General features: G+C 35.6%; 2 protein-coding genes and 1 long non-coding RNA gene across 3 annotated transcripts in view; all 3 read left to right on the top strand.

Annotated features, from left to right (window-relative positions):
- LOC141351171 (uncharacterized) overlaps positions 1–26,946 on the top strand; it is a 105,934-nt gene that overhangs the window by 46,698 nt on the left and 32,290 nt on the right. The window lies entirely within an intron of this gene.
- Positions 11,915–15,107, top strand: LOC129425932 (uncharacterized). The gene is made up of 2 exons (XM_073857712.1): positions 11,915–13,029; positions 13,777–15,107. The coding sequence occupies exons 1-2, from the start codon at positions 12,975–12,977 to the stop codon at positions 14,763–14,765; spliced, it is 1,044 nt and encodes a 347-aa protein (XP_073713813.1). The 5' UTR covers positions 11,915–12,974; the 3' UTR covers positions 14,766–15,107.
- On the top strand, positions 17,800–21,804 carry LOC129421912 (uncharacterized). Its single transcript, XM_055177507.2, has 2 exons — positions 17,800–18,055; positions 20,712–21,804. Exons 1-2 carry the CDS (start codon positions 18,001–18,003, stop codon positions 21,671–21,673), a joined length of 1,017 nt encoding a protein of 338 aa, XP_055033482.2. The 5' UTR covers positions 17,800–18,000; the 3' UTR covers positions 21,674–21,804.

Genomic DNA, 26,946 nt, shown 5'->3' with positions numbered 1-26,946 from the left:
GCTCAGAGGACTCGGGAGATTCACTCGGCTCAGAGGACTCGGGAGATTCACTCGGCTCAGAGGACTCGGGAGATTCACTCGGCTCAGAGGACTCGGGAGATTCACTCGGCTCAGAGGATTCAGGGGACTCGGGGGACTTAGAGGATTCAGGTTTCTGGAAAGCATCACAGGAGACAGAGGAGCAGTACGCGGACCACACACACCACACAGCCATGCCAAATATGGGAATTACAGAATGCAGAGAACATACCTCAGACTTAGTATGCACCACGGAGCTGGAAACCACAGGACGGGGCACCCCGGCCACCCGTACGGATACCAATGGTACATCCCTCAGACTGGTGATTAACTGTCGGATTTTTGGCAGTGCTGGAGAGTTCATCAAAGCAGTTTGGTAAAGTAGAGTGGGTGTTGCAGTCATTTTATGAGTTGGTTCGGGTATGGGAGCCATCTTCAGAATGGGTGCGGGTGTTCCTACTGCACCTTTAACAACGGGTACAGTGATGATGGTGGCATTCTGACATATCGGAGCTGGTATGATTGTGGCAAACTCGAAAACTGGGGCAGGTTTAACAACAGCGAACTGAGGCATGGAGTGGGATGAAGTGGCGGCCATCTTAAGCACGGGCACTGACACAGGGGAAACAGAACTTGGGAGAATAGCGTCCGTGCTAACAGTAGCTCGCTCAGCCTTGGGTCTCTTCCTCCGCCGCCGATGACGTGAGCAATGCGTTGGTTTCATGATGACTGGCTCGAGTGATGTAACAGTCTCTGCGGGTATTTCGGCGGGGAACTCCCACAAATTCCATCGGACACGGTTGTGCATGTAACCGACGAAGCCCCAGAAATCGAGTGTTTGCAACCCGTCCACCTCTTGCTGCGGCACGGGTTCATCGAGACATTCATTGAAATAATTTTTAAGTTCCGAGTCACAGAGGTCCAGGCCCAGCGAAAAAGACCAGAAAGTCTGGGCAAAACAGCGCACAGGTCTCCCCTGTTGCCGGAGGGAAGTCAGGTCGGCGAGTGCGTTCCACCATTCTTCCTCCGTTGTGGGGGGTGAAACTTGCACTCGGATATCGCCGACACGAAGCATGAGGACACAGGGAACACACCAGGAAACTTGGAAAAACACGGGAACGGGGACTTGCTGCTGGATCCTGAGTGGTCGATCGTTCTGTTACGTGTATATCCAGGTAAGACAGGGAGCGGATCCAAATGCAGTGTGGTTTTATTAAAAATGACAATAAACAAACAAAACATAGCAGGTAATCCAACAAGGAATCTGGGATACGAAAAACACCATAACATAGACTAACGATCGACATCAGACACTGGAAACACTAGGCTTAAATACACAGAGTAATCAGGGAAAACAAGACACACCTGGGGAACAATCATCACACAGACCAATGAACAAAAGAACTACAAAGAACTACAGACATGGATGACACAGACATGACTTCAAAATAAGAGTACAAGACAGGGTACACAGACAGAGTTCATAACAGATAGGACCCCCTCACAAAGCACAAAGAGCACCCAGGAGTCCAGGATCGGCTCTGGGATTACAAGAAAAATGAACACTCACGGAACATTTCTCAGACAATCAGAATAAAGCATTTAACAGACCTGTGGTATAATATTAATATAATTATAATAATAGTTAATATTTACCGTGAATGAAATCAGAAATGTGTTGCTTATCTTGAAAGATTTCATTTGTGGCAAAAATGAACCCACCAGTGTTTAAAGAGGTGTTAACAGAGCTGTTAGCCACCTTGAAATGTTTATTTTCAGTCACATCAGTGTTAATGGAGCTGTTGATAACCCATTATTCCAGACTGATAGTTCCCATTTACACCCAATTCATTACGGTGATTTCTTAAGCTCTCATGTAAATTGCTATGCAAAGCACATGTTTGTGTTTAAATAGGCTAAGGTAACGAAATGTCATAAATGTATGTGACGAGTTTGTCAACTCTCAAGTCTCATTTTTTTTTACACGTGAAACATGAACACATGTTATATTGCGCACCATAAAAACAACCATAGCTTCAAAAACAGAGGAAAAATGGGCCTTTTAACCTATATGAGGTTTTTATTCTGTTAAACACAAAAAAAAATATATTTTGATAGTAACACGTAGGTTTGGAACAACATGAGTGTGATGAAATGATAACAGATTTTAAGATTTTAACAGACCTCTTTAAGAAGTTTCTCAGAATTGTCACATTTTAATATTAAATTGGTGCTTTTCTGCAGTGGATTTAAATCAGTATTTCTTTTATAAAAAACAGTCATATTTCTATAATGTTTATAACCACTTTGTGATAAAATAGACTTGACTAAGCAGGTGAATGTTAATTTGACATAAAACAAAAAACTTGACTGATTCAACCATGAAATAGATTCCTCTATAGCAGCGGTTCTCAACCTTTCTCACAAAAATACCCAAACACTAAAACATTTCTTCATTCTTGGTTGTTTTAACCTATTTTAATGCTTATTTTGAATCTTAAGGCTCTCTTGGAAGTTTGTTGAGGGCCCCTAATGGGTTGAGAACGACTGGTCTATAACATTTTGACAAACAAAGCCTCTCTAAATCCAGCCACACCCAAATTGATTGAGACCTTCAGTGAAGCTCCTCCTACTGAAATCCACCAATAAATGCTGGAGTCAAACACACAGATAAATCACTTCATATACGACAACTGAAAGCTTCATGATTTCTTGTTGGTGTTGATAGAAGAGCTTGAGAAGATGAGAGGACCACAACCACGCAGAATAAAGATTAAAGATACTGAAGAACAAAGAGGTTGGTGTTTATTTTTCAATCTTAATTATTGATGCTTGAGGAATAATCACAAATACAGAAAATCATACAAATTGATTAGGGAAAAAATGAACTAAAAGACATGATAAATAATACATTCAGTAGAATTGCATTTAAACATTGAGTAAAGTGGTTTATCCAAAGCAAATTCCAGTGGATTAAATGACTGTGTTCTTTGGGAATTGATTCATGACTTTTGGAAGTGCAATGCCCCAATAGGTAAACTATAAGACTGGAGACTGACAATAAATGACAGGAAATGAAAGGAATGAGATAACTTACTTCATATAAAGGTAAAAACTTCTGTAGAATAAAGACAGTATTAGTAGCAGCTGTTTGCCAGTAACTTACTGTAGATTAGAATGTATGTTATTTATTGGCAAGAGTTTGTTCAAAGTTAAATGAAAATTAAACATTTACAGGTTTTTATCTTTGCAGAATAAACAGCTTCATGCAAAGCATTCTGGGAACCAGAATCTAAAAAAAAATACTGGAAAAGGTTGATGAGGATTTCTGGTTGCCAGAACGCTTTGCATGAGAATGTTATTTTATAATTTTTTTCTATAAAGACGAAGACTTGTTAATGTTTAATGTTCATTTAACTTTGAACAAACTGTTGCCATGAATAACATCAATTTAAATCTACAGTTACTGCAAATAACTTTATATTGACAAGAAGCTTAAAACGTTCCATTGCAACACCAGTGCCCAGCAGCAGCCCTACGTCTTCGCCATTTTGGAATGAAAGCAGCTCGGGGGTCGACTAGAAGTGATGTGTCGTTTGCGAACAAGCGACTTCCCAACACTATCCACTAGCTTCTTGTTGTTGCTATGGCAATATCAGCTACATCAAATTCCTTTTTACAGCTTATTTTCAGATATCAAGCCAAGTCTTCCACTTTTTACCCCACAAAACCTTCAGTTTGGTTTGAAATTCTTTGAAGTTTAAAAACACTGAATCATTACCAACCACATATGAAATTTGATTTGATCAAAGTTTATTTCGAGCAATAAAAAAGAAACAATATATACTATAGGCTCCATATACATACACATATATACACATATATCAGAATTGCTCGAAATGGATAAAGTTAAAAGAACAGCCACTGTCCAAAAGTGGCAATTAGGACTAAAGGATAACAGACATGGCAATGCATCATTTTCTATAGGATCATGTTTATAGCGGGATCCAGCGGATTAATGTGTACAAAATACATTTCATACCCAGTGGAGTTGGTAACTACTAATAGCAGTAAATGTGTAAAGTAGCATAAAATGGAATTACTCAATAAAGCAAGAAAAAAAGAACTACCTTAAATGTGTAGCCTATCTACTTAACGATTGGATTCCACAACTGATAACAACAACAACACAAAACATACATACAAGACAATACAGCATTAGGTGTAGCAAGTGATTAAAATGTACTAATGAGTTAATTAAAAAAGTAACAGTTATCTTTGCTGTACAGCTGTTGTTCAGTAACTCTTTGGTAATTACAGCATAGGGCTTTTTCATTCCAAAATGGAGGCCACGCTACCGACGTGGCAACTAGTGGCTATTACCAAAAAATGAAAGAATTTATTATGATTTTATATGCGAGCGCCAAAAGCCGAACTAATGCGATGCAACGTTCTACACGGATAAATTAGAGCAGCGCCTGTAATCCCACTTTTTAAAAATGGGGATCCAACTAATATGGAAAATTATTGTCCTATTTCAAAACTCTCAGTATTGGCCAAAGTCTTTGAGTCATTGGTTAGTGATCAGTTAAAGAACTTTTTAACAGTAAATAATATTCTTATTTCTTCTCATTTAGGTTTCAGTAAAGGGTATAGTACCATCACAGCAGCCATAAAGGTAGTTGATGATATTATTAGTGCTATTGATTGTAAAGAATCTTGTGCAGCCTTATTCATTGATCTCTCAAAAGCTTTTGACATGGTCGATCATACCATTTTGTTAAAATGTTTGTCTAAAATTGGAATGTCTGATAATGTTGTTAAATGGTTTAAAAATGATTTGTATAGTAGATATCAATATGTCACTAGCTAAGGTATTATGTCAGGAGAGGCAAAACTAATTGTTGGAGTACCTCAAGGTTCCATATTAGGACCTTTGTTGTTTAAAATTTACATAAATGGTATTTGTACAAATATAAATGCAGCTGTACATCTCTATGCGGATGATACTATCATATACAGTATTGCTAAAACTCCATATGAGGCATTAAAGAAACTGCAGGATGCCTTCATAACTCTACAAAATAATTTACTTAAATTAAAATTGGTACTTAATTCCAAAATTTATGTTATTCACTCTTTCCAGCAATGTACAGGATTTGCCTCATATTATCACGCAAGATGATCAGAAAATTGAAAGAGTGTCATGTTTTAATTATTTGTTTTTTATTGGATGATAAGCTTACATTAAACACCATGTAGATAACTTGGTAAAAAAGCTGAGAGTTAAATTAGGTTTTTATTATAGGAATAAGGCTTGTTTTAATTTGAAAGGAAGAAAGGAACTTGTTGCTTCTACCTTTTTATCTGTTATAGACTATGGAGATATTTTGTATATGCATGCAGCAAAGTCTGTTTTATGTTCACTGGACTCTATTTATCATTCTGCTTTACGTTTTGTTACTAAAGCAGATTATTTTACACATCATTGTAATCTGTATAGTTTGTCAGGTTGGCCTCCGCTTTCAATTCGTAGACAGCATCATTGGCTTATTTTTATTTATAAGGGAATAATTGGACTGTTGCCATCTTATTTATCAGTATTCTCTTTAGTAGAAAACAGCAGATATAATCTTAGATCAAAAAGCAGCATTCTTTTTACTATACCTGCTGTTAAATCTGAATTTGGCAAAATTGCTTTCCGTTATAATGCCCCTCAACCTGGAATGCTTTGCAGAAACAGCTGAAACTAGGCACTATTATATCACTTAAGGATTTTAAATCATATGTCTGTGAAACCTTCAGATATATTTGTGAATGTATATAGATTGTTGTTTTTGTTTTTGTCTGTCTTGATTATTATGTCATTTAAATTTTTTGTTGTATTAACTTTTGTCTTTGTTAGATGTTGTGATATGGTCTACTGGGATGTTATTAGATTTTAAGTGCTGCCTTTCTTGGCGAGGGATCATTTGAAAAAGAGTCTCAATATGTTTTCTCCTGGTTAAATAAAGTTTGCAGAATCATTGTAGCCGTCTGCAGTGTTGTTCGGTGAGTCTCAAATTGTTCCCTATAGTTCCCGAGTTCGAGAATTAGTGGATTGTGTATGCAGGTTTGGGCACTGGTAAGGACCTTTGCTCACTTGACATTGGGACACTGTTCACTTATTTTTCTGTGACATTCAGCGCGTTGTGATCATTCACAGCTGTTGCTCGTCAACAACCAGCAAAACCAACATCTCTCTGACAGGACATTCTGAAAAACACTGTTATTATATTCTTACATATCCGTGCATAAAATAGGAGGAATATAATAACAATATAAATATAATTGGATGTATTTGAACCCTGTACTGATTTTACTGGCCCTATCTATTTGGAACCTGCACTCAAAATAATTGTGTATATGATTGTAAAGTATAGTTTATGATCTTTAAATATCATGTGTTGCCATTTTTTTATGTTCCCCTCTGGTTAAACACAGACCCCTTTCTTTTCTAGATCCACCAGTGGTTGCATAACTACAGCAAAACATTTTACCATGATGAGGAACAAATACATAACATGAATTTTAACTATTTAATGTGTTTATTTTAGATATCATGATGGAAATAAACAAGGACAATCATCCTGAACTGAATAAAGCTGATGAAACGCATCATAATATTACAACAATACAGAATGTTGCACAGAAAGGAACTCGAAGAACAGGAAACAAAATGTGTGAAAAGAGTTTGAAAAGAGATGGACTTCCTACGAATCGCTCGATGATTCACAGTGAGGAGAAGCCCACGTGTCATCACTGTGGGAAAAGTTACAGAAGAAAATCATACCTCGCAATGCACATAAAAATTCACACTGGAGAGAAAACATTCGCTTGCCATCAGTGTAAAAAGACTTTCCTAAATACAAAACAACTTAACAGACACATGAGAACTCACACTGGTGAGAAACCATTCACATGTGATCTGTGTGGAAAGAGTTTTTCATATCTATCCAGCCTTAAGATGCATACAAGAATTCACACCGGAGAGAAACCGTTTACATGCAGTCAGTGTAACAAGTGTTTCAGAAGTCAACCCAACCTTACAGCACACATGAAAATTCACAGAGATGATAAACCTTTCGCTTGTCTTCAGTGTGAAAAGTGTTTCAGAGATGAAAGTCAACTTAAGACACACATGACCATTCACACTGGAGAGAAACCATTCAGATGTCTTCAGTGTGGAAAGGGTTTTACAAGAAAATGCACTCTTGAGATACACATGGGAGTTCACGCTGAAGTGAAATTTGTGTGTCATCTGTGTGGAATGAGCTTTTCATATCTATCCAGCCTTAGAAGGCATGCAAGAGTTCACACCGGAGAGAAACCTTTTGCATGCAGTCAATGTAAAAAAAGTTTTACAAGTAAAAGCAACCTTACAGAACACATGAAAATTCACAGTAAAGAGAAACATTTCGCTTGTCTTCAGTGTGAAAAGTGTTTCAGAAATAAAAGTCGACTTAAGACACACATGAGAATTCACACTGAGGGAAACCATTCAGATGCTATTAGTGAGTTTCAAAAGAAAATTTCGCCCTAACGCACGCGTGAGAATTTACGCTGGAAAGAAACCGTTTCCATCTGTGGAGTAATGATATACACATGAGTGGACTTTCTGTTGTAACGTCTCAATTGCGATTTATACGTTTGCATAGGACCTACGTTGTAGGCTATATGCTGCAGTTTTTATTTAAACTTCTGCGTCATTGTTCGCCTCGATGTGCATTACATGTTCAGATTGCAAGTGTTGATCTAAAAATGAACTCATGAATCAACCCTAGTAAAAAAAATAGTATGCTATTTTTAATTTTGATACACTTCAGTATACTTGCAGTCACACTAATGACCATTTAAAGTGTGCTATTGATTAGTTTACTTTATTAGAGTGCTATTTTGGAACAGCTAATTTTTTACTTTGTATATTTTTGTCGTAATTTAATTGTAATAAAGTACAACTTTAAGTTTATTTCGTGTACTTTTCTGTGTTAAATTGGAACATCTTACTGTGGTATTGTGCATTGTAATCAACTTAAACTTCTTTACTATATATATGAAGAGTTTCGTTGCAAAACGAGATAAATCCATTTTTTTACAATTTTGTCAAAACATGTTTATTATTATGTTATCGTGTTATTATTTTGTTTTATGGTGCTACTTAGCTGTATTTTTAAGTTATGAAGCTTTTAAATCAAAACAAACAAACTGCAGTTGCATTGAAATTAATTGGAATGCACAACCAAAAACGCGATTTCTGAACAAAAAAAAAAAACGGTGGTTCTCTCGTTTTGCAACGAAACTCTTCATATATATATATATATATATATATATATATATATATATATATATATATGAAGGTTTTCAGAAAAACCAAGTAGCCTACATTAATCCCTCATCTAGCGATTCAAATACTCTAGTAATTTGTACGTTTTCTGACATTTCAGAAACATACGTTTTGACAAGAATTCACGAAAGCATAATAAGCATTACCACAAACTTGCTGAGATCGTTATTATCTATGTCTATACAGCGTTTGCGCGAACAGAACGAATTGTTTAAAAAAACTTTCTCATTAATCTTTATCTAAATTAATACAGTTTTTTTCGATTGCTATGGCAGATTTTTCAATACTTTTAACAAGTTTTCATAACTCTTAACGCAGCAACACACATAAAACACACAAATTGCAAAATCATTAATTTCATGCTCAAAATCACAAATTGTAAACTAAACTCTCACACTGTTTACCAAAATACTGTAAATATGTCCCCGAATCATCTTGTTATGCCAAATAACCAACACATGTTCTCTTCCAACAGAAACATTTAGTCAATCATAACACAATGTCATGAAAAACACAAACATAAGATGGAAAAACAAAAACTGCATTATTTTATGTGTCAGTCTGTCCTGAGTTTAGTATTGTAGTTTCTTTTGAAAACTTGCTTATATTTTTGTTTAGTTGGATTTAGTAAATGCATGCGTTTTGTTTGTTTTGCTGCAGCAATTCAAGACAAAATAAATCATTAGAGTACAGTTTATGAAAAAAGTAGACAGACAGAATTGTTGCAGTAAAGACTACAGTATTTACAACATGACATATTCAATATTATTGCCATTTACAACATAAAGTAAAAATAAAAAGTACAAACAGAAAAAGCCACTGAATAATAAAGCAAAAAAGAAAATCTCATCATCTACTCTATTGCGTTTCTATTTGGCCACATGTTCTCATTCACATTACACCTGATTTTTCTCTGGCAAGGCATCTTGTGAAGAATCTTTTGCCATGTCTTATCCACCTCTGACAGTGTTCAGTTGTGATGTCTGTGAATGCACCATCTATTGCATCCAGGTGGTACTGGAGGAAAACCTCTCCCTTGTCCTGGTGGTCTTCCGTTGACTTGTGCAGACATATATCTTACAGTATTGTTTGTGTTGCTCATATTGTTCCTTTTCCACACAAGATCGACCTAAAGAGGTTCTCTTTTACTCTATTGTATACCATATAGTCGTGCAATTGAAAGAACCTGAGTGTGTTTCCTAGGTGGGACTCAGCTGTGATTTATATATTTGCATTGGTACAATAAGTTTTTTTCAATCCCAATGGAATAAAATACAGGAAATATATTTATGTTTCAATTCATCATATAAACAGCTGTTTACTTTGACTATAAGTGAGGTTTAGCACATGATGTTGTCTGTTTTGACATGCTGTGTGAAAGCATTTGTAAATTTGACATTAAAAATCTATTGTTTTGGTCTTGTTTGAGCTTGTATATAAAAGAAGTTCAAGCATTTTAAATTTGTGTTAATTATATGCATTTTGTGTTAAAGCAACAAGAAATGTGTTAATAGTATAGCTTACATAGGTGGATGTAGTGCTAACTGTGTTAAGAGTTTTGAAAACTTGTTAAAAGTATTGAAAAATCTGTCATAGCAATCGTAAAAAACTGTAAATAAGCAGATATTCGTTTAAAATTTCAATTAACAGTATGCTTATTTAAAAATCAGTTCTGACTTAGCTCAAAACAAGCAACATGATTTTAAACAATAAGGTAATTTGAAATATTTAATTCAAATGTTTCAGTTGTTATTTAGCCTACTTACTTTATTTTTATGTTAATTGCAATTCATGTCATAGTACTCTTCAGTTTAAATTTTGCTTTTAAAATGTAACATTTTCATATGTTTTATCTATTTACTTTATCTGATTAAATTTATATTCACCTAGATTGACAATAAAGCTTAACTTAAAGTAATTAAAAGATCATCTGTGACCGAAGTCACACGGAGTTATTAACGAATATTTTATTATCAGAGTGCAGCATTTTATCAAGGTTTTCTGGTCTTGTGTAGTAAAAAAAACTAAAAATGTCATTTTTTTACAGTTGGATAAAAGAAGTTTGACATTAGCAGCATTTTTTAAATTTTAAACGAATTCCAAAACAGCTCAGGTTTCTAAATAAGGGCTGGCGCAGAAAATGGCATTCCATAGATTGCACTCATTCACTTCACACACACATTTTACGTGCTTTAAGAGGTTTATAATTTAGGGCTGTTCCAGTAAACACGTGATTGTGTCTGGTCGATTTTTTTTTAATTCTAATTGAAATTGTAATTATAGATTCTGTTTTTGACATCAATTCAAATTCAAGAATTAAATTGGAATTCGGGAGTCATTCCCAATTAAATTCTGAATTCTGCACAAGCATGTGGTTAATAGAGGTGTTAACAGAGCTGTTAGCCGTCTTGAAATGTTTATTTTCAGTCACATCAGTGTTAATGGAGCTGTTGACATCCCATTATTCCAGACTGATTGCAAAGCACATGTTTGTGTTTAAATAAGTTGAGGCATGTAATGAAATATCATAAAAGTATGTGATAAGTTTGTCAACTCTCAAGTTTTGGGGGCTCAAAGAGGAGGAGTTTAATTGCTCAGAAATGTTATAAAAATTGACATTTCATAAAAACTGAACAGAAAGACTTTTCAAGTTGGGGTCCAAAAAACAATAAAGGGATAGTTCCCTACTCACCAACATGCCGTTTTAAAGGTCTTGTTTTTCCTGATCCCATTTTCAAACTTTAGTTAGTGTGTAATGTTGCTGTTAAAGCATATAATACCTGCAATATGATAACGCTCAAAGTTCACTGCCAAGTGATATATTTTCTTTAACAGAAGTCCCATTTAAAGCAGCTAAAGGCCGGTTTGGACTACAGCTCTCTACTTCCTGATTGTATGGTGTCAATAAAAGTAGGGATGCACCGGTTGACCGGCCAGAGATCGGAACCGGACGGTTTTTCCGCGATCGGCAACCGGCCGTTTTTTTTGTGTGTTTTTTCGCCCAATTTTTCCGGAAGTGCACCCGCGTGCAAAGAGTCAAGACATTCGCAAACATGTCCTTTTGTGTAAAAGCACTTCGAAATCTGTGCGCAGGAAATTAAGATTCCAAGCTGCAATGTCTGTAAAGGACAAGTTAATCGCGGAGATTAACAATACATTCACAGGACTCTCAAGTCTCACGCATTCACTGTGAGAGACACGCATTTCAGTCAGTTTAAACCTTCACATCTTATATATTTAAGAGACTGATAACTTTTCCTGCTACATACAATTAATGGACGAGGCGCAGGGAAGTTATCTGTCGAGTTTATCTGTCTCGAGTTTTTCTCGCGCTCCTCTGACGCAAATACGTGACTATTTCACGTATGGACCAACGTGAAAATGTCACGTTTTCTGTTTGTGTCACTGTCACGTATTGGTTACTCAACTTTTTTGTCCTAATTTCTTACCATTGTCGCCTCGGTCCAGGGTCAGGCGACAATTGGTTAAAGTTAAGAAAATATAAAAGAATAAGTCTTGTATCTTTTTTTATAAACCAATACTTAAAGTGACAAATACTTAAAGTGACATATAACGCAAGCACCAAATCTAACCCTAAACCGAAGCGACAATGGTTTGAACATAGGACAAAAAAGTTGAGTAACCAATACGTGACAGTGACACAAACAGAAAAGCGTGACATGCTCACGTTCAAACGCGGCAAAACGTGACATTTTCACGTTGGTCCATACGTGAAATAGTCACGTATGTGCGTGATATAGAGTTGGTTTAAATAGGTTGAGGTAATAAAATGTCATAAAAAGTATGTGACAAGTTTGTCAACTCTCAAGTTTTGGGGGGTCAAAGAGAATGAGTTTAATTGCTCAGAAATGTAAAACAAATTGACAATTCATGAATTTTCCTAAAAACTGAAAAGAAAGACTTTTTAATTTGGGCTCTCAAAAACAATTAAAGAGATAACCCAAAAAATAAGAAAATTAGAAATGATAACAGATTTTTTTATTTTGGATTGAACTACCTATTTAATATACTTTCTAAGAATTTTCACGGGTTAATATTTTATTTACTAAAGTGGTGCTTTTCTGCAGTAGATTTGAATCAGTATTTCTTCTATAAAAATCAGTCACATTTCTTCAATGTTTATAACCACTTTGTGATTAAATAGACTTAAGCAGGTGAATGTTTATTTGACATAAACCAAAGAACTTCACTGATTCAATCCTGAAATAGAGTCCTCTATAGCAGCGATTCTCAACCTTTCTTACAAAAATACCCAATCACTAAAACTTTTCTTCATTCTTGGTTGTTTTAACCTATTTTAATGCTTATTTTGGATAATTTAAGTCCTCTTGGGAGTCTCTTGAAAGTTTGTTGAGGGCCCCTAATGGGTTGAGAACGACTGGTCTATAACATTTTGACTAACAAAGCCTCTCTTAATCCAGCCACACCCAAAGTGATTGAGACCTTCAGTGAAGCTCCTCCTACAGCGATCCACCAATAAATGCTGGAGTCAAACTCAGAGAGAAATCACTCCATACTGAAAGCTTCATGACTTCTTGTTAGTGTTGAGAAGATGAGAGATTCACAACCATCCAGAATAAAGATTGAAGATACTGAAGAACAAAGAGGTTGGTGTTTATTTTTCAATCTTAATTATTGATGCTTGAGGAATGAATCACAAGTACAGAAAATCATACAAATTGATTAGGGAAAAAAAATGTAACTAAATGCATGATAAATACGTCCATAATAGATTCAGTAGAATTGCATTTAAACATTAGGTAAACTGGTTTATCCAAAGCAAATTCCAGTGGATTAAATGACTGTGTTCTTTGGAATATTATCCATGCTTTTGGCTTTGGAAGTGCAATGCACCATTAGGTAAACTATAAGACTGGAGATTGACTTACAGTAAATTACAGGAAATGAAAGTAATGATATTACTTACCTTTATGTAATAAGCAAGATTAATTACTACATAAAGGTAAAAACTTCTGTAGAAAAAAGACAGTATTAGTGGCCGCTGTTTGCCAGTAACTTACTGTAGATTAGATTGTATGGTATTTACTGGCAAGAGTTTGTTCAAAGTTAAATAAAAATTATGTTGATGATAAAAATACTGAAAAAGGTTGATGAGGATTTCTGGTTGCCAGAATGCTTTGCATAAAGCTGTTATTTTATAGTTTTATTCTGTAAAGACAAAGACGTTTGAATGTTTAATGTTCATTTATCTTTGAACAAGCTGATGCCATGAATAACATCAATTTAAATCTACAGTTAATGGCAAATAGCTGCATAACTACAGCAAAACATTTTACCATGATGAGGAACAAATACATGACATGACTTTTAACTATTTAATGTGTTTATTTTAGATATGATGATGGAAATAAACAAGGACAATCCTCCTCAACTGAATAAAGCTGATGAAACGCATCATAATATTACAACAATACAGAATGTTGCACAGAAAGGAACTCGAAGAACAGGAAACAAAATGTGTGAAAAGAGTTTGAAAAGAGATGGACTTCCTACGGATCGCTTGATGATTCACAGTGAGGAGAAGCCCACGTGTCATCGCTGTGGGAAAAGTTTCAGCAGCAAATCATACCTCGCAATGCACATAAAAATTCACACTGGAGAGAAACCATTCGTTTGCCATCAGTGTGAAAAGACTTTCCTAAATACAAAACAACTTCAGATACACATGAGAACTCACACTGGCGAGAAACCATTCACATGTGATCTGTGTGGAAAGAGTTTTTCATATCTATCCAGCCTTAAGATGCATACAAGAGTTCACACCGGAGAGAAACCGTTTACATGCAGTCAGTGTAACAAGTGTTTCAGAAGTAAACCCAACCTTACAGCACACATGAAAATTCACAGAGATGATAAACCTTTCGCTTGTCTTCAGTGTGAAAAGTGTTTCAGAGATGAAATTCAACTTAAGACACACATGACCATTCACACTGGAGAGAAACCATTTGCATGTCATCTGTGTGAAATGAGTTTTACAACTAAAGGCAATCTTAAGTCACACACGAGAATCCACACTGGAGTGAAACCATTCGTGTGTCATCTGTGTGGAAAGGGTTTTTCACAACTTACTAACCTTAAGATTCATGCAAGAGTTCACACCGGAGAGAAACCGTTTACATGCACTCAGTGTAACAAGTGTTTCAGTATTAAACCCAACCTTAAAGTACACATGAAAATTCACAGAGATGAGAAACCTTTCGATTGTCTTCAGTGTGAAAAGTGTTTCAGAAATAAAAGTCATCTTAAGACACACATGAGAACTCACACTGAGATAAACCATTCAGATGCTATTAGTGAGTTTCAAAAGAAAATTTCGCCCTAATGCACGCGTGAGAATTCACGCTGGAAAGAAACCGTTTCCATCTGTGGAGTAATGATATACACATGAGTGGACTTTCTGTTGTAAAGTCTCAATTGCGATTTATACGTTTGCATAGTAACGTTGTAGGCTATATGCTGCAGTTTTCATTTAAACTTCTGCGTCATTGTTCGCCTCGATGTGCATTACATGTTCAGATCGCAAGTGTCGATCTAAAAATGAACTCATGAATCAACCCTAGTAAAAAAATAGTTTTAATTTTGATACACTTCAGTATACTTGCAGTAACACTAATGACCATTTAAAGTGTGCTATTGATTAGTTTACTTTATTAGAGTGCTATTTTGGAACAGCTACTTTGTATATTTTAGTTGTTTTAATTGTAATAAACTTTTAGTGTATTTCGTGTACTTTTGTGAGCTAAATTGGAACATCTTCGAGTGTATTGTGTGTATTGTGGAATTGTGCAACTTAAACTTCTTTACCATATCTATATGTAAGGAATAATTGACGACGGGCCATTGAATAATAAGAAAATAATGCACACCAAGGTGGTTACACCGCAGGTGTGCAATATTTTTAAATAATTCAAAGGACCGGAGTCAATTATTCCGCTTATACCACGATTACCACAAACATTGCTCTGGTGCCTATTTTTAAGACATTTGATAGGTGTGCGGTTTACAGAAAAATAATCAACACCCATAGAACAATTTTCAGCCAATCAGAATGCAGCATTCAACAGACCCGTGGTATAAATATATAACAATAGTTCAAAACAAAATTACAATAGTTCAAAAACATCTGTTTTGACAAGAATTTACAAAAGCATAATAAATATTACAACAAACTTGCTGAGATCGTTATTATCTATGTCTATACAGCGTTTGCGCGAACAGAACGAATTGTTTAAAAAAAACTTTCTCATTGATCTTCATCTAAATTAATAAATAAGCAGATATTCATTTCAAATTTCAATTAACAGTATGCTCTATTATTTAAAAATCAGTTCTGACTTAGTTCAAAACAAGCAACATGATTTAAAACAATATTAGAAAGATTTAATTTAAATGTTTCAGGTTGTTATTTACTTACTTTATTTTTATGGTAATTGCAATTCATGTCAAAGTAAACTTCAGTATACATTTTGCTTTTAAATGTTACATTTTCATATTTTTTATCTATTTACTTATTTATTGTATATTCACCTAGATTGACAATAAAGCTTGCTTTAACTTAAAGTAATTAAAAGATCATCTGTGACCGAAGTCACACGGAGTTATTAACGAATATTTTATTATCAGAGTGCAGCATTTTATCAAGGTTTTCTGGTCTTGTATAATAAAAAAACTAAAAAGGTCATTTTTTACAGTTGGGTTAAAAGAAGTTTGATATTAGCAGCATTTTTAAGATTTTAAACGAATTCCAAAACAGGTTTCTAAATAAGGGCTGGCGCAGAAAATGTCATAGATTCCATAGATTGCACTCATTCACTTTACACATATATTTTACGTGCTTTAAGAGGTTTATTATTTAGCGCTGTTCCAGTAAACACGTGATTATGTCTAGTCGAAATTTCAATTCAAATTGTAATTATAGATCCTGTTTTTGACATCAATTCAAATTCAAGAATTAAATTGGAATTCAGGAGTCATGACCCGAATTAAATTCTGAATTCTGCACAAGCCTGTGGTTAATAGAAGTGTTAACAGAGCTGTTAGTCGTCTTGAAATGTTTATTTTCAGTCACATCAGTGTTAATGGAGCTGTTGATATCCCATTATTCCAGACTGATTTACACCCAATTCATTACGGTGATTTCTTAAGCTCTCATGTAAATTGCTATGCAAAGCACATGTTTGTGTTTAAATAGTCTGAGGCATGTATAATGAAATGTCATAAAAGTATGTGACAAGTTTGTCAACTCTCAAGTTTTGGGGGTTCAAAGAGATGGATTTTAATTGCTCAGAAATGTTATAAAAAATTGACATTTCATGAAAACTGAACAGAAAGACTTTTCAAGTTGGGGTCCAGAAACAATAAAAGGGCCAGCATGCAGTTTAAAAGGTCTTGTTTTTCCTGATGCCATTTTTAAACTTTAGTTAGTGTGTAATAAAGCATAAATAATACCTAACACTCAAAGTTCACTGCCAAGTGATATATTTTCTTTAACAGAAGTCCCATTTAAAGCAGCTAAAGACCTTTTTGGACTACAGCTCTCTACTTCCTGATTGAATGACGTCAATAAAAGAGTTTTTGACTAAACTCCCACAGTCGCCAGTTAAACTTAAACGGCTCTGCTAAGCTAAGCTGCTGTCGAATCACAACACACTAAACAAACTACACAAACAGAACTCGTTACTTATTTCTGAAAGAGGGACTTCGTAGAAAAAGGAAAACATCAGACCGTTTTGAAAATTGCGACATACAGATAAGTAAATTGTGTGAAAAATACAGCATTTTTTTTTTACACGTGAAACATGAACACATGTTATATTGCGCACCATAAACACAATCATAGCTTCAAAAACACAGGAAAAACTTTAAACCTGTATGAGGTTTTTATTCTGTTGAACACAAAAAAGTATATTTTGATAGTAACACAATAGGTTTGGATCAACATGAGTATGATGAAATGATAACAGATTTTAAGATTTTAACAGACCTCTTTAAGAAGTTTCTAAGAATTGTCACATGTTAATATTTTATTTACTAAAGGGGTGCTTTTCTGCAGTAGATTTGAATCAATATTTATTTTATAAACTAATGGTCTCATTTCTCTAATGTTTATAACCACTTTGTGATTAAATAGACTTGACTAAGCAGGTGAATGTTTATTTAACATAAACCAAAGAACTTGACTGATTCAACCCTGAAATAGATTCCTCTATAGCTGCAGTTCTCAACCTTTCTTACAAAAATACCCAAACACTATAACATTTCTTCATTCTTGGTGGTTGTTTTAACCTATTTTAATGCCTATTTTGGATAATTTTGGTAGTCTTAAGGCTCTCTTAGAAGTTTGTTGAGGGCCCCTAATGGGTTGAAAACGACTGGTCTATAACATTTTGACAAACAAAGCCTCTCTAAATCCAGCCACACCCAAAGTGATTGAGACCTTCAGTGAAGCTCCTCCTACAGCAATCCACCAATAAATGCTGGAGTCAAACACAGAGAGAAATCACTCCATACTGAAAGCTTCATGACTTCTTGTTGGTGTTGATAGAAGAGCTGAGAAGATGAGAGATTCACAACCATGCAGAATAAAGACTGAAGATACTGAGGATCAAAGAGGTTGGTATTTATTTTTCAATCTTAATTATTGATGATGAGGAATAATCACAAACACAGAAAATCATACAAATTGATTAGAGAAAAAATGAACTAAAATACATGATAAATATTAGATTCAGTAGAATTGCATTTAAACATTAGGTAAACTGGTTTATCCAAAGCAAATTCCAGTGGATTAAATGACTGTGTTCTTTGGGAATTGATCCATGACTTTGGCTTTTGGAAGTGCAATGCCCCAATAGGTAAACTATAAGACTGGAGACTGACAATAAATGACAGGAAATGAAAGGAATGAGATAACTTACTTCACATAAAGGTAAAAACTTCTGTAGAAAAAAGACAGTATTAGTAGCAGCTGTTTGCCAGTAACTTACTGTAGATTAGAATGTATGTTATTTACTGGCATTCTACTGCATTCTATTGAGTTTTCACTGCAAATGTCACTTCAATAACTCTGGGATGACTCATGTTGTTATTTAGCTTTAAATGCAAAATTCAGATTTAGTTCTAAATTATATTTGTTTATAGTTTTCATTTTAATATAAATGTATTTAATGTTTCATTTGATGTTCACATCTGAATATCACAACATAATGTTTACTTTATAAAAGTGTTACATTGGTAGTTGAACTGTATAGTTAAAAACAAACATGAACAAAAGGCAGAGGCACTCAAAATAGCCTACAGGTTTTAATTCCACTGCTATGTTTAAATGTCTAGTGCAAATTGCTGGAGAAAGCATTCAGCCCCTTTGTGTCATAAAACCATAAAAGCTTAGTATACCGCTTCGGTACGATTATTTTAACTATCACACACTGACATTTTGGTGTGACTTTGTGAGTATATTAAATGTTATGTTTATCGTAATTTATACAGAGATGTAATTTTTGGCTTTCATGAATGTGAAAGGAAAAATTAAACCTTATGTTTCTGTTAGCCAAATATCACATTCATAAATGTACATTTTCAAAGTGCAAACCCCTTTTTTTAAAGATTTAAACATGAGATCTATTTTGACACTATTGAACTTTCTAAACCTGAAAGATATTAGAACAATGGCTGTATTTTAGGAATTGGCACTTAAACTCTGGCATATTGTTTTATTGTTATATGACAATGATGACAAATTGTGTTTGTTCCTTTTTCTGTTCTATCAAGCATTTAATAATAAAAAACTATTATTTTAACTACTTTTATTATGTGTGAAGATTAGGTGACGCATTTCCGCTCGTCCACTAGTGGAGGTCACGTGTTTCCTGTGGAGCTCCACTCGCCCGTAGTCCGCAGCCAGACCCTTCTCTCCCAAAAACGCATCAGAGTTTCGTCTCTTGTTCTTCTACACTCTTTGGTTACTGGCAAACAGCTGCATACAGTGGCAGTTCTACACGCCCACCCGCCCCCGCTGACCAAATTCAAACGTATGAATTTATTATGATTTCACACGCGAGCGCCAAAAGCGGAACTAATACGGCGGATCCTAATGCGACGCAACGTTCTACAAATGGTTAAATGCTAAAGCTAGTTGTTCAGATAGAAAAAGCTTGAAAAAAAGCTTTTAAATGAGACCAAGATCATGTTTATGGGTTCAAGAATAACAAAATACTGGCCATTGGAAACTTGAAAATCATCACTTTATTTTGTCCCATGTTTTCCATTAAAATTCAAGAAAATGTGTGACAGAATCATGAAAATATGAAGTTTTTTGCTATTACTTTTTAAATTTTTAAGATATTGACCTGAATCGTTCAGGATAAGCTGTTTGCCATATCCTCTACACATTCTACTTGTGAAACGTCAGATATATAATAAAACAAACCACTAATTACACCAAATAACACTCTTTATTCAGTCTATATATACCGACATCTACTACATGGCTATACGGCTGCTTCCCATTCGTTACCATTCAAGCAGATTTTGGTAGAGGTATAACCACCTGTGGTAGTCGTTCAAATTTATTGAAAATTCGTTCACTTGTAGTTTAGCAATTAAACTAAATGTCTTTACAATTTCAAGAATGTCTTTACTCAACTTCAGCAAAAACAACGACGATTTTGCAAACAACAGACTTTGGCGAGCTCGCACGGCCAGTAGTTAAACATGAAAGGTGGTGACTGAAAACGAAAAGGTACCTATGCTTCTTCCGGTGATGTTAACAATAAAAACTCAGAAATTTCGCCATCAACAAACCAACAGAGCCTTTATTTTCCACATCACTGCGCGCCGCCTGAGGAAATCTTGAGTTTCGTTGAACGGAACCAAAAAGTCAGCCGCGACAGCGGAGTTAGCAACATACCTGAAAAACGCTGTCATTATTTTCTTACATATCCGTGCATAAAATAGGAGGAATATAATAACAATATAAATATAATTGGTTGCATTTGTACCCTGTACTGTAGTTTTTATGGCCATATCTATTTGGAACCTGCACTCAAAATAAATGTGTATATTATTGTAAAGTAAAATCAAGTTTATAATTTTAAATATCACGTGTTGCCATTTTTTATGTTCCCATCTGATTAAACAATGGCCCCTTCTTGGCCCCCCTAGTTTGATTTAGAACCGCCACTGGCTGCATAACTACAGCAAAACATTTTACCATGATGAGGAACAAATACATGACATGAATTTTAACTATTTAATGTGTTTATTTTAGATTTCATGATGGAAATAAACAAGGACAATCATCCTGAACTGAATAAAGCTGATGAAACGCATCATAATATTACAACAATACAGAATGTTGCACAGAAAGGAACTCGAAGAACAGGAGACAAACTGTGTAAAAAGAGGTTGAAAAAAGATGGACTTCCTACAAATCGCTCAAGGATTCACAGTGAGGAGAAGCCCACTTGTCATCGCTGTGGGAAGAGTTTCAACAGAAAATCAAACCTCGCAATGCACATAAAAATACACACTGGAGAGAAACCGCTCGCTTGCCATCAGTGTGAAAAGACTTTCCTAAATACAAAAGAACTTAAAATACACATGAGAACTCACACTGGCGAGAGACCATACACTTGTCACGAATGTGGAAAATGTTTTACCCAAATAGGACACTTAAAAAGACATACGAAAATCCACACTGGCGAGAAATCATACACTTGTCACGAGTGTGGAAAATGTTTTACCGAAATATCACATTTAAAAACACATATGAAAATCCACACTGGAGAGAAACCATTCACGTGTGATCTGTGTGGAAGGAGTTTTTCATGTCTACGTAACCTTAACATACACACATTTATTCACACCGGAGAGAAACCTTTTACATGCAGTCAATGTAAAAAAAGATTCAGATGTAAAAGCAACCTTACAGCACACATGAAAATTCACAGTGAAGAGAAACCTTTCGCTTGTCTTCAGTGTGAAAAGTGTTTCAGAGATGAAAGTCAACTTAAGACACACATGACAATTCACACCGGAGAGAAACCATTTGCATGTCATCTGTGTGAGAAGAGTTTTACAACTAAAGGCATTCTTAAGACACACATGAGAATCCACACTGGAGAGAAACCTTTCATATGTCATCTGTGTGGAAAGGGTTTTTCACAACTAACACACCTTAAGATTCACGCAAGACTTCACACAGAAACTCTTTACATGCAGTCAGTGTAACAAGTGTTTCAGTATTAAACCCAACCTTAAAGTACACATGAAAATTCACAGAGATTAGAAACCTTTCGCTTGTCTTCAGTGTGAAAGTGTTTCCGAGATTAAAGTCAACTTAAGACACACATGACCATTCACACTGGAGAGAAACCATTCATATGTCTCCAGTGTGGAAAGAATTTTACAAGTAAAAGCACTCTTCGGATACACATGGCAGTTCACACTGGAGTGAAACCATTTACATGCAGTCAATGTAAAAAAAAATTACAAGTAAAAGCAACCTTACAAAACACAACGCACGCGTGAGAATTCATGCTGGAAAGAAACCGTTCCCATCTGTGGAGTAATTGCGATTTATACATTTGCATAGGACCTATGTTTTAGGCTATACGCTGCAGTTTTCATTTTAACTTTGCGTCATTGTTCACCTCGATGTGCATTACACAATCAGATCCTAGTGTTGATCTAAAAATGAACTCATGAATCAGCCCTAGTAAAAAAAATTGTCTGCTAAATATTTTTCATTTTGATATACTTCTGTATACTTTATTTGTGTGCTATTGATAAGCTTACATGAGTGCTATTTTGGAACCACTAATTTTCTTCTTTGTATATTAGTTGTATTTTAATTGTAATAAATTGTATTTTGTATAATTTTAAGTGTTTCGTGTACTTTTGTGTGCTAAAGTGGAACATCTTCAAGTGTACTTAATACAATTTAAGCACATGACTGTTTTTGTGCAAAATAAGTGAATTTCGTGTTTTATTTGTGTTAGAACAAATGACTTATGAGTGTCTTGCAAACATACAATCAGTATGCTTTGAAAAGATTGTTTGCATAAATTCGATATCTATATTTTTGACGTTTCTAACAAGTTAGAATAAATAAAATGCTTACACTGCAAAAAATGATTTTCAAGAAAAAAAATCTTATTTTTGTCTTGTTTTCGGTAAAAATATCTAAACATTATTAAATGAAATGCTTTTTCTTTATGAGCAAAACGACCCAAGAAAATAAGTATAGTTTTTAGACCAACAATTTAAAAATTAAGTGATTCTGTGCATAAAACAAGCAAAAAAAACCTGCCAATTTAGTAAGCAAAAAATCTTGAAAATTTTTCTTAAACACCAAATTCAAGAAAAATTCTTGAAATATTTGCTTACCCAATATACCCTGTATAAGATTTTTTAGATAGAAAACAATACAAAAGTACTAACCAAGAAAGTCATTTTTTGATGTGTTTTTCATTATTTCTTGATATAAGCTCTGAAACCTGCACAAGAGACCGAAACGATTAACTTACCTCCTAAGTCAGTCCTAGTTTACAAGACATTGTGCTTCTGTCGCAACGCAGGCTGTCCGGTAACATAATTGAGTCTCGAGCTTTTGGACTCGAGTCATTCGATCTTTCCAATATAAGGTTATGCAGCCCATAGCAGATATACAGTAAATTTGATTCGTTCATCTTTTGAGTCTTTGGGTCCGAGTCGTTCGGTCTTTTTTACGTTATGTCACTGGATACAGAAATTAGTTAATAACTGCAAACCTTATAAATAACAATTACATTATAAAAATAAATTTAATGTATAATTATTTAATAATAGCCTGTGTAACCCTACTTTATAACATAAGAATGATGTACACATAAACACTGTAGACAAGATTGTCATTTATCGCTCATATCATGCAAGCAAAAAAATATTTAAAAGAATTAAAACACACGTGTGCACCACAGATCGAAGAAACATTTAAAGGCGGAGTGCACAATGTTTGAAAAAACGCTTTGGAAAAGAAGACAGGCCGACTACCAAAACACACGTATAGCCAATCAGCAGGAGCATGTCTACTAACCGACATCCTTGGCGGGTTGCGTATGTGTGGGGCGGGTCTTTTAAAAGAAGGTCCAGATTCTATTGGGGTAGGGGCGTGTTTGTTTAGGTGATTTCAAATATCAATGTTGGCTTTCAAACATTGTGCACTCAATTGAGAGAGAGTGACAGAAACAATATCAGAACACAACTTTTATTTTTCGTTGCAATACTACATCTAACCTCTAGAGGGCGGTTAACAATGCAATATGTGAGTGAGTCATTCAATGTAATGATTCAGAAGCCAGCTCAACTTGTTCACGGTGTTGTGTGAAATTCTGTCCCCGTGAAAAACTGTCCCAATGGGCGGGGCATACATGCATATTCATAGGTTCGCTCCGCTTTTGGAACCAGCGATTGGATTGCAAATTCTTGTGTGTTTTCCAGCTCTTTTTTGATATATTATTTCTATAAGGTAATAAAGCCGAATGATCATATGCCTTGTTTATATGCACAACTGTTCACATTCTTCACATAATAGGCTAAAATGCTTTGCATGGGCGTTTTGTAAGAACACTTTTTCATGGCTATACAATATCATTTTTGCCATTTAGCCTACGTTTATAATGCCAAACAGCAAACTAAGCACGGAACGAGCACGCACTTCTCCTCACTGCTCCTTGTTGTTGCGATAGTCCATCACTTGTTTTGTAGTGTATTTTGCTGCATTATTTGCATACACTGCAATAAATCATATATGTAGCTAACTGCATGTTCAAATAAAGATTTTTATTATGATTATTATATTTAATTATGTAGCCAGTGGTTAATTGAAACAACACAGGATACAAAATAAATTACTTTGGGGCTTTATTCTGGCTGCTGCCTCTATGTAGGTCAGCGGTCGAAAGGAGCCAGTAATTATGAACAAAAAAATAAAATTGTACTGGTTAAATTGTTTCGGTTTCTTGGTGTACAAATTTAGTATGAAAGACAACAGATTAACTGATTTAAATCAAATTAAATTAAATACAATGCCAGGGATGAATACATCAGGCTAACACAATAACAATAGCCTAGTACAATTTCCGGAATGAAATACGGTAGAGGCTAACAGTAAAATGCAAAGCAATACATTAGTTTACCATTACACTTCACAATTATCTGCATTTACTTTACACAATAAGGAAATAATAAACAGCTCACACAGTATTCAATTAGTTTTTAACAGCCCTTAAACAGACATGAAATGCTTTTAATACACCCCAATTCTTAACATGACATTACACTTACATTCAAGAACACTGGGCTTTAAATAAGAGAAAGAAAATTAAATTAAAATTTGTTACAACACATACCCAGTCTTTGCACGTGTTTCACGCGTGATCAACCCAGATTCAGTGCACACAAACTCTCATGCGTTCTTAATAGACGATCTATAAAACAATTGTCATTTAACACATATGTAGTATGTAAATATAACATTCAAACATTCTGTTAACTGGTCTAGAATGGATATTTACCTCATCAAACCTTAATTAGGTGTTTATTTGATCAAAACCGGGAGCTCTAGCATGCGATCTGCTCTCTCTTCACTCAAAACTAACTCACTGCACACTGCTGGAGGCAATGCCGTAAAGCGAGTGTCGCCACACCCACTCTTAAAGGGGCCACGACCAATTTTATGTCAGATGTCATTTTGAAAGGATTACTCCACTTGGCTACATTCTCCCCTGCTAAATGTCATTGTCCTCGATGACTAATACATATTTTTTACTTCTTTGACAGCTTCTCTAAAAAACACACTGCCTAAGCTGGTTAACACTTGAGAAAAGACTTCAGGGCTAAGTGACACTGCATTACATGCTGATCTCGGTTCATTAAAGAGATTTGAGTGCAGACCAGCATTGGCCCTTTTTGATCGCCTAGGCATTGGTACAGGCCTTTCCAGTACTGGTTTCTCCACTTCTGGAGCGCGGTTAGCGATAGCGGCAAATCTTTCGGAAACAGAATCTTTCTGTTCAGTGCTAGCTGAAACCAAGTTAGATTGATCTACCAATGCTCCATCTTCCGTGAAATTTTCAATCTGTGTTGTCTCTTGCAAACTAGGGTAAGTGACATCCTCTAACACAACAAAATCAGGATCAGATTGCACTTCAACCAGCTCAGATTCAGAACCTTCTTTAGGCTGTGGTGTTGAAGGAGGATGGCTCCCCATCACCCCTGGTTCAGGAGTATAAATGACACAGGGCCGCAGGTCAGCTCTATGCACTCTCTTTATAGGGCCACCCTCAAGAGGCTCAACGGTGTGTGTGGTACCCTGAACATCTATGACTTTGTATACGGTAGGACTCCATGAATCCTGTATCTTATTCCTACCCAAGGGTCTATGACGCAGATACACCTGCTGACCAACATTGATCACAGGACAATACACTTTGTCATTCAGAGGGGCTAACCTCTCAGCGGCCTTGTGTTCAGCGAATTCTCTTGCCTTTTTGTGTGCCTCTGTCAATCTTTCCTGATGCACAACTAACCAGTCTTGTTTTCTGTCCACAGGCTGTTCATGACCTAGCAGGGAATCGACTGGAAGGTGTGGATGGACTCCGAAAAGTAAGTAATAAGGTGAGTATCCAGTGGTTGCATGTGGCGTGACATTGTATGCATGAACCAACTCAGCAAGATGTTCTGGCCAGCGTCTTTTCTTTTCAGGGGGAAGCGTGCGCAGCAGATCATGTAGCGTTCTATTGAAACGCTCGCACTGAGCATTGCCCTGAGGCCGGTAAGGTGTAGTGCGGGTTTTCTTCACACAATACATATTACACAGCTCGGCAAAAACTTCACTTTCGAATTTCTTCCCTGATCAGAATGCAATCTTTCAGGTACACCATACTTCATAAACCATTCCCTCAATAAGAGTTTAGCAGTAGTCTCAGCTTTCTGATCTCTAGTTGGGAATGCTTGTGTGAATTTGGTGAAGACGTCTGTCATGATTAACACACTTTCCCGACCATCAGAGGAGGGTTCAAGCACAGTAAAATCCACTGCCACTACTTCAAGAGGTCTGGACGCTAGAAAGGGCTTCATTGGGGCATGTATCCTGGGCTGTGGCATTTTTGTTAAGATGCATCTCTGACACTTTTTAATCCACTGCTCCACGTCATTATACATTCCCACCCAGAAGCATCGCGGTCGCAGCAGACTAACAGTGCGCTCAATCCCCTGATGTCCCATGTTGTCATGCACACTTTCGAGGACAGATTCTTTTAAACACTCAGGTAGGAGCAGCTGTTTAATTTCACCTTGATGTTGATCCTTCACAATGCGATAAAGCAAACCATCTTGTTCCTGGATACTTTTCCACTGCTTTATCAGAGATAGGGTGGACTTAGAAAGTCGAGATCTGTCAGAGTGGGAGGGCTTTTTTCTGCATTCCCAGAAAGTCTTGAAAGAACTGATGGTAGGATCGT

The sequence above is a fragment of the Misgurnus anguillicaudatus genome, chromosome 19 (genome assembly GCF_027580225.2).
Source record: "Misgurnus anguillicaudatus chromosome 19, ASM2758022v2, whole genome shotgun sequence".
In the NCBI taxonomy this organism is placed as follows: Eukaryota; Metazoa; Chordata; class Actinopteri; order Cypriniformes; family Cobitidae; genus Misgurnus; species Misgurnus anguillicaudatus.
Note: the sequence above shows the minus strand (reverse complement) of the source record. Positions and strands in the feature narration are given on the sequence as shown.